Source organism: Belonocnema kinseyi, chromosome 2 (genome assembly GCF_010883055.1).
Source record: "Belonocnema kinseyi isolate 2016_QV_RU_SX_M_011 chromosome 2, B_treatae_v1, whole genome shotgun sequence".
Taxonomy (NCBI): domain Eukaryota; kingdom Metazoa; phylum Arthropoda; class Insecta; order Hymenoptera; family Cynipidae; genus Belonocnema; species Belonocnema kinseyi.
Genome location: NC_046658.1, coordinates 109,744,592 through 109,759,729, shown reverse-complemented (window position 1 = coordinate 109,759,729; position 15,138 = coordinate 109,744,592). Strand labels below are relative to the sequence as shown.

General features: G+C 27.5%; 1 protein-coding gene across 4 annotated transcripts in view; it reads left to right on the top strand.

Moving 5' to 3' along the window:
• Positions 1-240: 240 nt before the first annotated feature.
• LOC117168079 (nicotinate phosphoribosyltransferase) overlaps positions 241-15,138 on the top strand; it is a 29,939-nt gene continuing 15,041 nt past the window's right edge. For all 4 annotated transcript variants that reach the window (XM_033353446.1, XM_033353445.1, XM_033353444.1 and 1 more), the window contains exons 1-4: positions 241-545; positions 10,347-10,517; positions 10,601-10,727; positions 14,278-14,489. In XM_033353446.1, the coding sequence (XP_033209337.1) occupies positions 476-545; positions 10,347-10,517; positions 10,601-10,727; positions 14,278-14,489 (580 nt within the window). In that variant the 5' untranslated portion in view covers positions 241-475. The remainder of the gene's footprint in view (positions 546-10,346; positions 10,518-10,600; positions 10,728-14,277; positions 14,490-15,138) is intronic.

The window sequence follows — 15,138 nt, the reverse complement described above, 5'->3', positions numbered from 1 at the left end:
TAAAAATGTTACGTAATATGTGAACGTTCCCTAACGATCAGGGCAAAGTCGGGGAAATTCGAAATTGGGGTTTTGTAGCAATCCTGTATTTGAATGTTCGCGGATCAAACAATTTTAAGCTTTTATGTTGGCCAGCATGAATTTTCCACTGGGAACATCTGTTTTTACCCGATTTGTGGAAAATTGGAAAAACCTCCTCACAAATCCACATATGACGTCCTTCAAAGGTTCCGACACATTCTAAGTATGGATCGATTATGAATTCGCAAACACATAGCCATATATGCTTGTGTAGGTGCAGTGTGATCGCGATAAGACGTTGCTACCATCGTTACTGCTTATACTTACACTTCCTAGGCTACATTAGTTTGCGCAGGCCACCCGCCACAGTTGCTTACTAACCGAGTAAGCAGGCGGACTGTTGAAAAGTTTTAAGTGAAAGAGGTTATTGCGGTGGAGAATCAAAACAAACCTGATGTCTAATGACAAAGACAAATCATGGTGCCGATTGCGGCAAAATGGAATCGTGCAACCACTCCTTACAGGTACGCACTTTCTTCCACTCAAATTTTTTATTTTACATCACCCGAAAAACTGGGCGCCAACTCTAACCTGCAAACCTACTCTACTTCAATTTCTAACTCGTTTCAACCTGTTTTCAGGAGAGATTTTCAATCTTTCCATTTCCATTTGTAAAAGAATGTTCCGGTGAACTTTCTCTTTTTTTTTCTTTTTTCTTGTTAAGCATTATTGAAGTTTATTCGTTCGTGTCGAGTGATTTAAAGATACAAGCGTCCATTGCGTCACTAATTTTAACTTTTAAGCACGTGAACGAAGTTGAAAATGACGTTGGTTGTTAATTATTTTATATCAGTTGCAAGAGCTTTCTTAATTCATGAAGTCACATGTGCGTACATGAATGACATCTTGTTTTATGAGGTGTGTCAATGTGTGTCATGCTCGCGAAAGTTTTACTCGTTCCAAAACATCAATTCCAGTCACCACAAATTAGTTTATCCTATTCACCGAAAATGTGTCTGAGACGAAAATTTTTAATTAAAAAATATCTATAGCTTTGAATTCGATCTTGGGTGTTTCCACCTTGTACACATTTAGAATTTTATTGTGCTCATTTGATGAACACTTTATTGCTTCCTCATTATGATCTCTTTGATATTGATTATTGGTGAAATATAGCAGTGAATAAGGTAAATAGTAATAAATAAACGTCTGGATTTATAGTTGCTAACATTAAAAATATTGACAGTTTCAAAATCGATTATTAAAATTCAAGTGATATTTGAGAAATGTTTTTCCATACAATTATAAGAGAAATCAAATATCAATTTTTTAAATCATCAATTATATGTGTTTCATTTAAAAATACAAATTCGGATTTGATACAAAATCCCAATTACGAAATTTCCGGTATTTTTTCTTGGCCAATTTCTCATTTTCACTGATTTTTATACATTTTTTGCAGATATTAATACCACCTTACTTGTAGGAGATCAATAATGTAAAGGCAAAAAAATGTTTGTTTCTAAATGTAGTTAAAAAATGTCTTATTACAACAGTGATACAGAATTTTTTAAGGGGTCTTGAAAAATCTTGCCTAAGAAAAATTGTTACTGAAAATGAATTTTGTACGAAATAATTGATTTTTCAACCGAAAAGATGGATTTTCAACCAAGAAAATTAATTTTATACCAAGGAAGACGAATTTTGAACAAAATGTATGGATTTTTTTACTACTAAAGATAAATTTTAAGTTATAAAACATATTTTGCACACAAAAAACGAATTTTGATAAAAATATGAATTTTAAAAACATTTTGTTGAACTCAGAATTTATACCATAAGACATAAAAAAAAATCTATGATTTAAAATTCATAAATATAGTCGTTCGAAGAAATAGTTGATTTGGTCTCAAATCATTATACATGTGATCAAAATAGTTAAAGTTTCAACCCAAAAAGATACATTTTAAACCAAAAATCGAATAATTATGTTTTTAGTCCAAACAATTAATTTAAAAAAAGGAATTTACAACGAAAAGTGTTATAGTGGACATTTTGATTCAACCCAAAAATAAGAATTTTCGCAAAATTAGTTGAATACTCAACTAAAACAGATTAATTTTCAAACCCAAATGTAACATTTTTAACGTAATAGTTGAATTTTCAAACAAGAAAAATGTTTCAGGCAAATTTTCTACAAATCAGTTAAGTGTTCTATCCAAAAATATGAATATTTCATGAAGTTGTTGAATTGTAAAGCTAAAAAGAAGAATTTTCTGAAAAAAGTTGAATGCGCAACCCAAAAGTATAAGTTTTCTACCAAAATAATTGAATTTTCAATAAAAAAATGAATGTTCAAATAAAATAGATACATTTTTAAGGAAAAATGGAAGTGACATTTTCAGTTAAATTAGTTAAATTTTCAAAAAACAAAAAAAAAAGAACTAATTTTTAACGAAATAGTTCAATTTTCAACCAAAGATATGATTCTTCAAGCAAAAAAATTGTTTTTCCCGAAACTAGTCGAATCCTCAATCAAAACAAATTAATTATCAAACAGAAAAGAGGAATTTTCAACACAAGAGTTGAATTTTAAACCAAGAAAGATGTTTCAGTCAATAAAAAAAGAAAATTGATTCCAAATTTGAAACTTTAAAGTAAAAAAATCTTTCTGCAAAAAAGTTGAATTTTCTACCAAAATGATTAAATTTGTAACCAAATGAATAATGGACTTCAAACTAAAATGATGAATGTTCCACACAACAAAATGATTTTTTAACCAAGTAATTGTATTGTCAACCAAAAAAATTAACTTTCTACCCAAAAAGACAAATTTTCAATAAAATATATGAATTTTAAACTAAAAAAGATAAATTTTTTAACAAAAATGAAATAGTTAAATTTTCAAATGAAAAAATTAATTATTGACAAAAAAAATGAATTGTTAAGCATATAAGAAATTTTTCACAAAGAAGGTTGCTATTCTACCACAAGTGACGAATTTTCATAAAAAAGTAGTTCCAATTTTAACTAAGTAGTTAAACTGTCAACCAAACATTTAAAAAAAATTAATTAATTTTAAGCAACGCACTTGAATTTCAAAGAAAAAAGAATGACTTTTAACAAAATTGCTAAACTTACAACAAAGTATGTGCAACAATTTTTAACCACGCGACTTTATATTTTTTGCAGAAGAGTCTAGAATTTCAAATTCAGTATATCAAAAATTCCTTGACTCTTTCAGGTTTTCCCTGACATTCCTTGACAAGTTTTAAATTCTCTGACCTATAACATCCCTGAAATTCGAAGAAAATTCAATAAAATTTCATGATTATCCTGGCACTAAAGTTGGCATTCTATTCAGAAAATATCCTTTATACGTATAATAACGCATAATATAATATTAACTCAAGTTAATTCAATATGAGTGACGCAAGTTTTGTTTAACTTACGTACAATTATTTAAAACTGGCAGATTATTTTTCTCATTAACATTTCAATACTTTTCTAATATTTTACTGACATAGAAGTGCATTTTCAAGGTATTTCTTATTTATTTATTATAAATTCTTACGAATTAGTTCGAATTATCTTGAATTTATTTGAATTTGTCCTGAATTCTGTTCACTTTCATTTTACTCAATTATATGAAATTTTTTTAATTGTCCTCAATTTATGCAAATTCTTATGAATTTCATTAAATTCTTCTAAATTCACTCCAATTTTACAGAAATAAATATAAAATGCTTAAGGTTTCAAGTCGAAATATATTGCACAAAAATTTTCAAATAAAAAAAGGCAATTTTCCACCCAAAGAGATGAATTTTAAACGAGAGAGTTGAGTTTTCTACTAAAAAGTTTAATATTTTACACAAAATTTGACTTTTAACCTAAAAAGATCTATTTTCAACCAAGTAATATGATTTTTCAACCAAATATTTGAATTTTTAACAAACAAAACTAATTTTAGACTAAACAATAGCATTTACAACAAATTATTTAAACTTTCAAGCAAAAGAGACGAATTTTACTTAAAAAGTCGAGATTTCAAAGTTAAGACAAAATTTCAACCAAATGGTCTAATTTTTAGACAATAAAAAAATTATCTTCAACCGCAAACAGTTGTATTTTTAATAAAGTAGTTGATTTTTTTTAAATAATTAAATTCCCAACGAAATAGTTAAAGTTAAAAAAAATTATCACCTAAAAAGTTGCATTTTCAAATTAAAAAAACTAATTTTTTTAGAAAACAATATTAATTTTCAATCCAAGAGAATGAACTTTTCGTTAAAAAAAAACGAAAAAACTAAATAATGAAATGATATAATATATGGGGCATTCCACACAATATTTGCCACCAAAGTTTTTTTTCACGTAAAATAGATTTTTTTTTCTTAAAAACTCAAAAATATTCGATACGTATTATTTTATTTCAATATGACACGCAGTTTTCGAGCAAACATTTTTTTTAAACTTTATGTTCGTAAAAAAGTAACTTTTTTCAGTTGTTTATACTGAAATATTAAACAAAGATATGAAAATTCATACGGAAGATAAAATGTGGGTCATTTCCTCAACTTCTGAATAAAGTATACTAAAATCCAATTTAGTTACTTATTTAATAATATAAATGAAATATTTAACAACAAATAGATTTTTTTCAATTTGTAACTATTTACAAATTTTTTATTTTAAAGAGTGGGCTAAACGTTTTTCTTGATCTGGTAAAAATTTGGGAGTGGATACTTTCGAAGCAATGCATTTTTGAATAGCGGCTCGCTATTTAACATTTAATTTCGAATTACGATTCATTCTTGAAATTTCCGAATCAAATATGTTTGAATTTTTAATGATTCACTTTTTTAAATCTTCAGCTAAAAATTGGACAATTTTATGATATTACATTAAAATTTAAAAAATATTAATAATAATAACATAGAATTTATGATTTTAATTTTTGAAATTGCAGAATATTAACGTTCAATGTTCTACATTTTTAAACCTTTTAAATTAAAAAATAATTCAATAATTATTAATGTTTAGGTCTAATTGTTTAACTATAAATCCTTTAAACTGAAAATTATTTTGCAGCTATCAAATCTAAATTTAATATTCTACGATTTCGAAGAATTACAACAAAAAAAGGCAATTCTGTATGTTTAAATTTAAAAGCGAAAAATTTTGTATACTCAAATCTAAAATTATTGAATTTAAAATGGACCATTTAGGCTTTCAATATGAAATTTTGCAATTTAGAAAGATTTTATAATGAAACTATCCTGTTATTTTTCATATTAGAATTTGAAACTACATCAGTGTGAAATTTTAATTTTGATACCTACAAAAATGAACCAATTTTAAACAAAATATATTTAAATTCAAACTTTTGAAGCGAAAAATCTTCATTTTTAGAACCTCAAAAGTTACACTGTTTTAAAATTAGTACAGAAGTAGATAACCAAAAAAATCGGAATTTTGTAGCAAAACGAAAAAAAAACATTCTGTGAAATCAGAATCACAAATTAAAGTGAAGCCAGAAGTCCGCTTCCGCGATGACATTTCGCTGATTTAAACAAAACAAAATGTACCAGAAAAAGTTACTCAGTTTCGAGAAAATTAGGATCTTGAAACTAAGCCGTTAAAAATAATCAATTTTCGAATTGTGCATCAAGATTTTAAAAATCCAATCGTTTTAGTCTAAAGTGCAAATTAATGATTCGAAAATCATCGATAAAGCATTTCCATGTAAGGGGAACAACTTCGTGTTTCTTTAAGTAGGAAAACAACTTAATGTAAGATGTCAAACTAACGTATACTAAAGAACTGTCTATTGAGCATTGACATGACAGAAAAAGTCGCATGAAAAAAACATGCAAAAAACGAGCGGAAACATAGGATCTTCACTGTATTGAAATGTAGGCAAACTGAATGAGTGAATTCGATGATTATTTTTATTATTTAATTAACAAATTCTATTTTCTCCCTCATAATGGAAGCTACTCTTCAAGTCTCGAATCAAGGAAACTTTTCTGTTTTTGCATCAACTTTGAATTACGTCAATGAAAAAAGTTTTAATATGAAAAATCGGTTTTTCATGATTGTAAATAACCATACCTCGCTTTTAATAATATTACAGGTAAATCGGTTCGTTTCGAATTAATGAGTTTTTCATATTCTTGCATCTACTTAGAATGATATTGATGAAGAAAGTTTTACTATAAGACCTCATTTATAAAATATTATAAAAGTGTTACAAAAATTTGTTGAATACTTTTAGATATTCTTGTGTCTGTTTTGAGGTATTAGTGGTAATAATAAGGCCTCAAAATTTCATAAATTTGTCTGCAGCCGTCTTTAAATTGTCATATTAATAAAAAAAAAGACGATACCCATACATCCGGACAATTGCTTAGAAGGTTTGATAAGACAGTTGTCAACTGAGAAACGCTTATTAAATTATTTTAATAATATTTGACATTTTTGCGGCTACAAAGCTTCCTTTATGAGGAACCAACGATCGATATTTTGTCTATAAACTTCGAAAGCTTGAGCGAAGAAATGTTTGAAAAGCTTTAAAGCCCCGGGAAATGACTGGAGCAATATTTAGTTCCAATGTTGTAACGATGGGTGCAAATAAGGCTATTTCATCATTTGGTTCTGACATTAAAAAGAGGTAAAAGTTCATTTTTTACATTGTCTGAAAAATCTAAAAAATGAACGTCTACGTTTTTTTAATGTCAGAACCATATGATGACATAGTCTTATTTGCATCCGTCGATAAGTATAAAAAGTTGCAGACATCATGTTTTGAATTTTTAATTCTGTTTCTGACAGGTATTTAAATTTTAAGTTTGGATATTTGCGAAGTATGCAAATTGGCATTAAAAAAATATATATATATATATTCCTTATAACAAAGTATCGTCAAACAATAAAGCCAGTATAATGTTTTAGAAAATAGTTGACTTTTAAACCCGAAAAGATTGTTTTTCAACCAATAAAGGTAATTTTTCAACCAAATATTGAATGTTCAACAAACAAATTAATTAGTTTTAGAACAAGCAGTTGCATTTACAATCAAATAGAAAGAAGAGTTTTCAATAAACGAATTAAATTTTTGAAAAAGATGTTACTCTTCACGAAAATATGTAGATCAATTTTGAACAAAAATATTAAATTTGTAACATAATAGTAGAATTTCTAACAAAATGTCGATTCTTCAACAACAACAAAAAAGCATTTTATACAAATAAGTTCAACTTTCAACCAAGTAGTTAATTTTCAATAAAAAAATTTTTAACGATAAACATAATGCGTAATTTATATCTAAACCAAGAAGAGATTTTAATTTAAAATCAAAATCAGTTGAATTCCACCAAAAAAGCCCAATTTTCAACAAATTAGTTGATTCCTTAACGAAAGCAGACTAATTTTTAAGGGGTAACACCACTCTAGCGGCAGAAAAAAAGCCTAACTTTGACCATTTATTTTGGGGGTATCAAAAAAAGTAATAGTATTTCTTTTAGAGGGTTTTTTTAACACATACTAATGTGTAAAAAATGTTATAGTTTTAATTTTGATACAAAATGGCAGTGAGAGATCCCGTCTTGAAAATCCTTTTTTTTTTAAACACTTTCACGATATGACGGTTTTCTCGTGAAGTATAAGACCTGTAACGAAAAATAAAAAAAAAATTTTTTAAATGTTATCAAATTTTGTGCAAATAGTACACTTCTGAAGAAATGAATCGATTATTTGTATAGAAATAAGCAGTAAATTGTTTATAAAAAAGTATACAGTAAATCAGAAACTGCTGGGTACTTCCATGGAGAATGTAATTGTGAAGCTACTGTCAAAATTTAGAAACGATCCATGCAAGGGTGTTCAAGTAATACGTCCTTCCATTTTGAACAAATTTGTTTCTAGAAAAACGCGTTTAAAGTTTTACGAACACTTACATCTTCGACATTTTTATTTGTCTCTAATCTTCGATAGCCGCACCTTATATAGGCCCTACTGCATATTTTCCTTATGACCCTAAAGTATTTTTTAAGCCAAAACAAAGAAATCGATTTTTCCAAAATCCTAGAGCGTTGTTGCCTCTTAAATCAAACATTTGTATTTTTAACCAAAAAAGATCAAATTTCTACCATCAGATAAATTTTCAAGATAAAAAGGCTTCTCTAGAAAATAGTTAAGTTGTCTATCTGAAAATATCAATATTCTAGACCAAAAATTTAATTTTTAACCTATTTTTAATAAATTTTTTATTTTTTTACGAAAGTGATAGAATTTTCAAACGCAAAGAAATGAATTTCCAAGGAAAGCGTTAGATTTTTAAGTCAAAAACGAATTTTCTACAAAGCAATTAACTTTTCAAACCAAAAATGTGATTTTTAAACAAAAAAGTTCATTTTCAACCTACTTGAATTTAAATATAATTGTATATATACTTGAATTTAAAACTAAAAGCGAACGATTTACGAACAAAAGTGTAATACATCAAACTCTCGCTTTCAGTCACTCCGTTCTCAGCCTTCTTAGAACTGATGGCTCACGCAGTTTCTCAGGGGAGTAGGGCGAGAGCGGTTGCGACATTATATATATAGATATATATTCCAATTGGAAACGAGTCAGGCGACCCTCACTGTTTACGTTTCTGTCCCACCGAAATCAGTCCAAGGCCATTTGAAAGCATCCCCCGACACTTGATTGAAAGCGAGAGTTTGGTGTAGTATCAAATTAAAAATTATTTGTATTTAAAAGCCCTAAGGCAATTTCAATGACTTCGAATTTTAAGTACTCAATTTTTAAAGTTTTTATTTTTTTTCTATTTTCGAGATTTTATTCTGAAATAATTTTATTTACAGATTCTCGATTTGAAAAATAACTATATTAAAAAAAGAGATTTTCACAAAATCGTCAAATTTTCAACCAAAAATAAATTTTCAGTGGAAGAAATTCATTGTCAAAAAAAAAAAAACGAATTTTCAAAAATAGTTAAATTTGTAACGAAAGAAATGGATTTTCAAATAAAAAAATGAGTTTATAATAAAGCAGTTCAACTTTCAACCAAGTAGTTGGATTTTCAATCAAGAAAATTAATTTTCTACGAAAAAAGACTAATTTACAACAAAATCAATCAATTTTCAATGATATTGTAGAATTTTCAACTAAAAAGGAGCAATTTTAATCCAATAATGGAATAATAAAATTTTCAATCAAGAAGAATTATTTTCAACCAGGTTCTTAAATTTGCAACTAAAAATTATCAATTTTCAATTAATTAATTAAATCTTCAACCGGAGATCGGCGATCAAGTCTTAACAAAATAGTTAAATTTTTAATTAAAGAAATGAATAATTTTCAACTAAAATTATGAATCTTCATCTGAAATAGTTAATTTTTCAGTCAAAAAACAAAACGAAAATACAAATAATAATTTTCAATCAAACAGTTCAATCTTCAACTAAACAGTAGATTTTAAACTAAATATGGAAAAAAGGCATTTAAAAAAAAAGCTAAAGAAGAAAATAGCGAAAAGAGTGTGAAGCCTTTACTGAGATACTTTATTTGTCAAAGAAAATCACTGATTTTTATTTTTTTAAGCATTTCAATTTTTTTTTCAAACGTTTCAAACCATTTTTATTCACATTTATATTTGCCATGTGTGATAGTACTTTATGCCCCTCCCTCCATAACGTCCCAAATAGTCACAAAATCGTTTAAGCCCTTCCTCCACCGCATAGTGTTTATGAATGGCCCCAGGCGTGAAAAGATTACTTATTGTCAGTTAAAAATTGCTCTGAGAAGAAACATTGATTAATTCCAAAAAAAGTTATGACAGTGCAAGATACAATCTCACCCAAGGTCATTAAGTCCCCACGCAACAACCGCGATGTTAAAAAAGAGTTAAAAGAAACTATTCTTGCAGCATATGAAGCTTGTTTTATTAATTTTGTTTAATATTTACTCATGTTCTTTAAGCTCTATTTATTATTTTCTAATCTATCTTCAAATCTGTATTGGTAAACGAATTATATTACAAATTTATTCCTCAATACAATTTCTTACATTATAGGCAAATACTATTTCAGATAAATGATGATGCGAAATTCATTATTTCTTGAAGTTCAATAAACAGCCTTCGTTGATATTAGGCAATATATGCGGTATATCAAGAAATTTTTTTTTATAGTAACAGATAATATTTGAGCCAAGTTTCCCTCAGAGTTTCTCCAGTGGCGCCCTTTCGTCAATTTATTGTGCTTTTCCATTAGATGTTCACTTTAATTTACATTATTTTATCACTATTTAACTTTCAGATCTGTATCAAATCACAATGGCATACGCTTACTGGAAGAGCGGAAAGATGCTGGATCATGCAATTTTCGATTTATTTTTCCGAAAGAATCCTTTCCAAGGAGAATTCACCATTTTCGCTGGGCTGGATGAATGCCTCAAATTTCTGGGCAGGTTTCATTATTCCGACAGCGGTATGTTCCATTCAAAATAATACACTATTTTGTCCTTTTTTTAATTGTTCGTGACATAAAAACTCATTTTTTTTATCGAACAGATATCGAGTATTTGAAATCGACAATGCCAGATTCTGTCGAGCCAAGTTTCTATGAGTTCCTGAGAAATCTCACCACGAATGATGTCACCGTCTATGCGATTGAAGAGGGCTCCGTCGTTTTCCCCAGGTATGATACAATTTTGTATTTCCCTAAAATGTATATTTTTTTCTTTTTTTTTAAGTGATTTAATATCTCACCAAAAGCATCTACGGTACAAAACATTGGGCCAAGTAAAAAGTTATCAGTACAACAGTACAACAGCTCTAAAAGATATTTAAATATTAAAATTTATTAATTTGGAAAGTTTAAAGAAATTTTGAGAATATATTTAAAGGGAAAAATATTCAAACTGTCAGATTATTCATATTTTCTTTTAAATTATTTTAGCAAACATTGATATTTCACAAACAAAGACTCGTTTTAAAATAACGCAATTATTTAATATTCAGCACACTATAATGCATATAATTACTATTGATATGACAATTGAAAATGAAATAATTAAATAGTTTTTGCTTCTTACATTTTCCTAGACATTTATTTAACATGTTGAAAATGTTCTGAAAATCGATTTAATAGTGTATGCTCAAGATCGTCTGAATAACTGAAAAATTTTATACAAATCAGTTAAATACTGTAAGCTCTAGTTCAACAGAATTAAGAAAAAATCTAATTTAAAAAAAAATAAAAAGTAGAAACTCTTGAAACATAATAATTCAAATAAAATTTGAGACGTAGTCATAGATATTCGTATTTTTAGATAAATCGATTAATTATTCTAGGCTACAAGTCGAACGATCTTCGAATGAATCGAATTTTGGACAGAAAAAGTGAAATAACTCTATTCAATTTATCCTGAGATTTATAAACTAATCGGTTAAATACTGTAGGCTAAATGTGGACTGAACTACTAAAAAATGAAAGTTTTGGTATAAAAAGTGAAATGACTTTGAAAATAATTAATGTCAGGGTATCCAGCGATCTTAAAAACCTTGAAAACCTGGAATTCTCCTGGATTTTTTTGTAAATCTCCTTGAATTTTTCACGAGAACCATGATTTGGAATTTTTGTTTCGTTTTTAAAGTAGTTTTCGAGGGGCTGCTCACGCGGTTTTCGATTATACACCAGATTTCAAGAGGTTATGAAAAAATTCTAAATATTTCAAAATATTTCACCTAGATTTCCAATATTTCACAAAGATTTCAAATATTTTAATGATTTTAAATAAATGCAAAAGATTTCCCAAACTTTTCAGACAATTCGTGAGGATTTCAAGAATTTCAAGTAATTCAAAAAGGGTATATTACACCAGATTTCAAAGCTTTTAAACAATTTTAAAAGGTTTCAATAAATTTGATATTTAAAAATTTTCAATTATTTCAAACGAACACAAAATATTTCATAAAGATTTCACAAATTTTTCAAGAATTCCAAAGATTTCACCAACATTTAAAAGTATTTCACAAATATTTCAAACATTTCAATGGTTTCAAATGAATGCAAAAGATTCCAAAAATATTTCAAAAATTTCATAAAGATTTTAAATTCAAAGATTCGAACATTTCATAAATATTTCAAAAAATTTCACAACAATTTCAAGTACTTCAAATATTTTACCAAAATTTTAAAAGATTTCACAAAGATTTCAAATATTTTAATGATTTCAAATGAATCCCAAAGGTTTCACAAATATTTAAAAGATTTAATAAAAAATTCAAATTCAAATGTCTCAAAAACGGTATTGTACAGTTCAAAAATTTCAAAAAAATGCTAACATTTTAAAAGATTTCAAATGGGTTTAGAAGATTTCAAAAGAATTTACAGCGATTCAAAGATATTAAATAGATTTCGAACATTTCACAGAGATTTTAAAACTTTCAGACGATTTCAAGGATTTTAAAGAATTTAAAAGGGGTGTAGTAAATCAGATCTCCAAGATTTCAGATTATTTCAAAGATTTGCAATGATTTCAAATTTTTTTAGAAGATTTCAAAATGTCAAAAGAATTTCAAAGATTTAAAAAACGGCACAGTACACCACATTTCAAAGATTTGAAAACATTTCAACGATTTTAATTAATTTCAAAATGTTTCAAAAGATTCCACATAGATCTGAAATATTTCAATGATTCCATACGAATACAAAAACGATTTCAGAATGATTTAAAAAATATTTTAAACAATCCATAAGGATTTCGAAAGTTTTTAAAAATTTCAAAGATTTCAAAAAGGGTACAGTTTTAGAAAAGTTTCAAGATATTTCACAAAGGTTTCAAAGATTCCAGTGATTTCAAGTAAATGCAAAACACTTAGGAAAGATTTCAAAAGATTTCAATGATTTCAAACGAACACAAAAGTTTTCACAAACAAAGATTAAAGAAAGGTTTCACGAATATTTGAAAGATTTCATAACGATTTCAAAAAATCTCAAGGATTTAAAAGATTTTACAACAATTTTTTTAATATTTCCAAAGATCTTATAAGGACGACTTATGTTCGCAAAAAAATAAGAATTTATTAATGATTCTGCTTTCTTTAGAATTTTTCGGCCAATAAAAAGTGCAATGTTTTATCTTTAAAGTGTATAAAAACCGGCTGTTTGATTATTTTATGTAAAAAAGGAGACCTGGAAAAACTTGATTTTTTATCGGGAAATTCTAGAAAAGACCTGTAATTTTGCTCCTAGGAATCACTGGAAAAATGGCACTTGAGCTTCATGCTTGATCTTTTTTCAAACTTTTAGATGAATCAATAGAATATTCTAAACAAGAGTTCTACTGAAACTACTAAAAAATTGAATTTTCGATATCAAAAGTGAGTTAACGTTCGAAATAATGAATCTATCAAATGTCCTGAAAAATGGCATTTGAACTTCATCTATGTATATTTCCTAAAGTTTACAAATAAATTGATTAAATATTCTATGCTAAAGGTCGATCGATCTGCTAGAAAATCGAAATTTCTACATAAAAAGTGAAATAACTAGAAATAATTATTAAGTGAAAATTTTCTGAAAAATGGCACTTGGAGCTGCTAAAAAATCAAAATTTGGGTATAAAAAGTGAAATAACTCTAGAAATAATTAATGAATTTAAATTTCCTGAAAAAGGCCATGGAAATTCATCTATTAAATGTATTTTAAAATTATTTAAATGAATTGATTGAATATTCTAGGCTGTAGGTCAACTGATCTGCTAAAAAATCGAAATTTGGGTATAAAAAGTGAAATATTTCTAGACATTTTTAAATTAAAATTTCCTAAAAAATAAAGTCAATTATTCCTGTAGTTTGTAGACTGATCGATTGAATATTGTATTGGCCATTGGTTGACTGAACTGTTAAAAATGATACATTTTTCATGTTTTCTAAATCTGCTGTGCTAAATTTCTAGAAAATTGACAATGTGTATGCACAGAAGTTTTTTTTTTAAATGTGTGAAAATAAAATATTTTCACGATTCTTTGTTTTACTTGGCGGCGCTTCTCTACCGTAAATCTTGCTAAATTGGTTCTTTACAAAAATATTATCTTTATTATTTTATCACTTTTTGGATTTCTTATTTGAGCAAAAAGCTGTTTTCTCAGAAAGAAGATGTATATATATTTATAATTATCTTTGTAAACATTATTCAAGACTACAACTTGTTTATTGATTTTTTACTATTCAAACTAACTTAGGGTTCCACTCCTGAGGATAGAAGGTCCACTGATAATTGTCCAACTCTTGGAAACAACGCTATTAACTCTCGTTAATTATGCCAGTTTAATGGCAACGAATGCAGCCAGATATAGAATGGTAGCTGGACAAAAAGTTTCTTTACTAGAATTTGGTCTCAGAAGGGCGCAGGGACCAGACGGAGGGCTCAGCGCTTCTAAATACAGTTACATTGGTATGAAACATTGATTCTGGAAATATTTATATTTTAAAACTTTCTTTGTTTTCTGGTATTTCCCCAGAAAAGGGAGTGAAATCATTTTCCTAATTAAATGAATAATCACTTGCACACCAATCAGACTCCAAACGTTGTTATTATAATTTAATTTTAAATCAATCAATGTCATATCTTTCGATAAAATTTATTTACAAAATTGATTCTGCTTCCGAATTCCAATTTTGGGAAAAATTCACACTATGACTAAAAGTCTCAGTGTCAAAGAAAGTAAAATCAATATACCGTACTACTCGGTACCGTCAGGTATCATCTATGTAATGTGAAAGAACTTTCAGGGTTGCGTGAAATATACGAAATTCTCTCCTATATCTTGGATATACATGTATGTTGTTTGAAACAAGTTACACCATACTAACAGCACAATTTGTCTGACGAAATTATCTTAAAGTGGAGACTAAATTTTCTTGCGAAACAAGTTCTTAATCTTTTCTGTTATCTCGAATTGAATGTTCCTTTTGCGAAAAATCTTCTATAACTTAACTCACTGATAAGCCAAGATATTAATGCAATCAGAATTGGTCTGTTCATCTTGATTTTTTTCACCATAGCATAATTTTTCCCCGTATTCTGTTTAAGTTATTAGCAC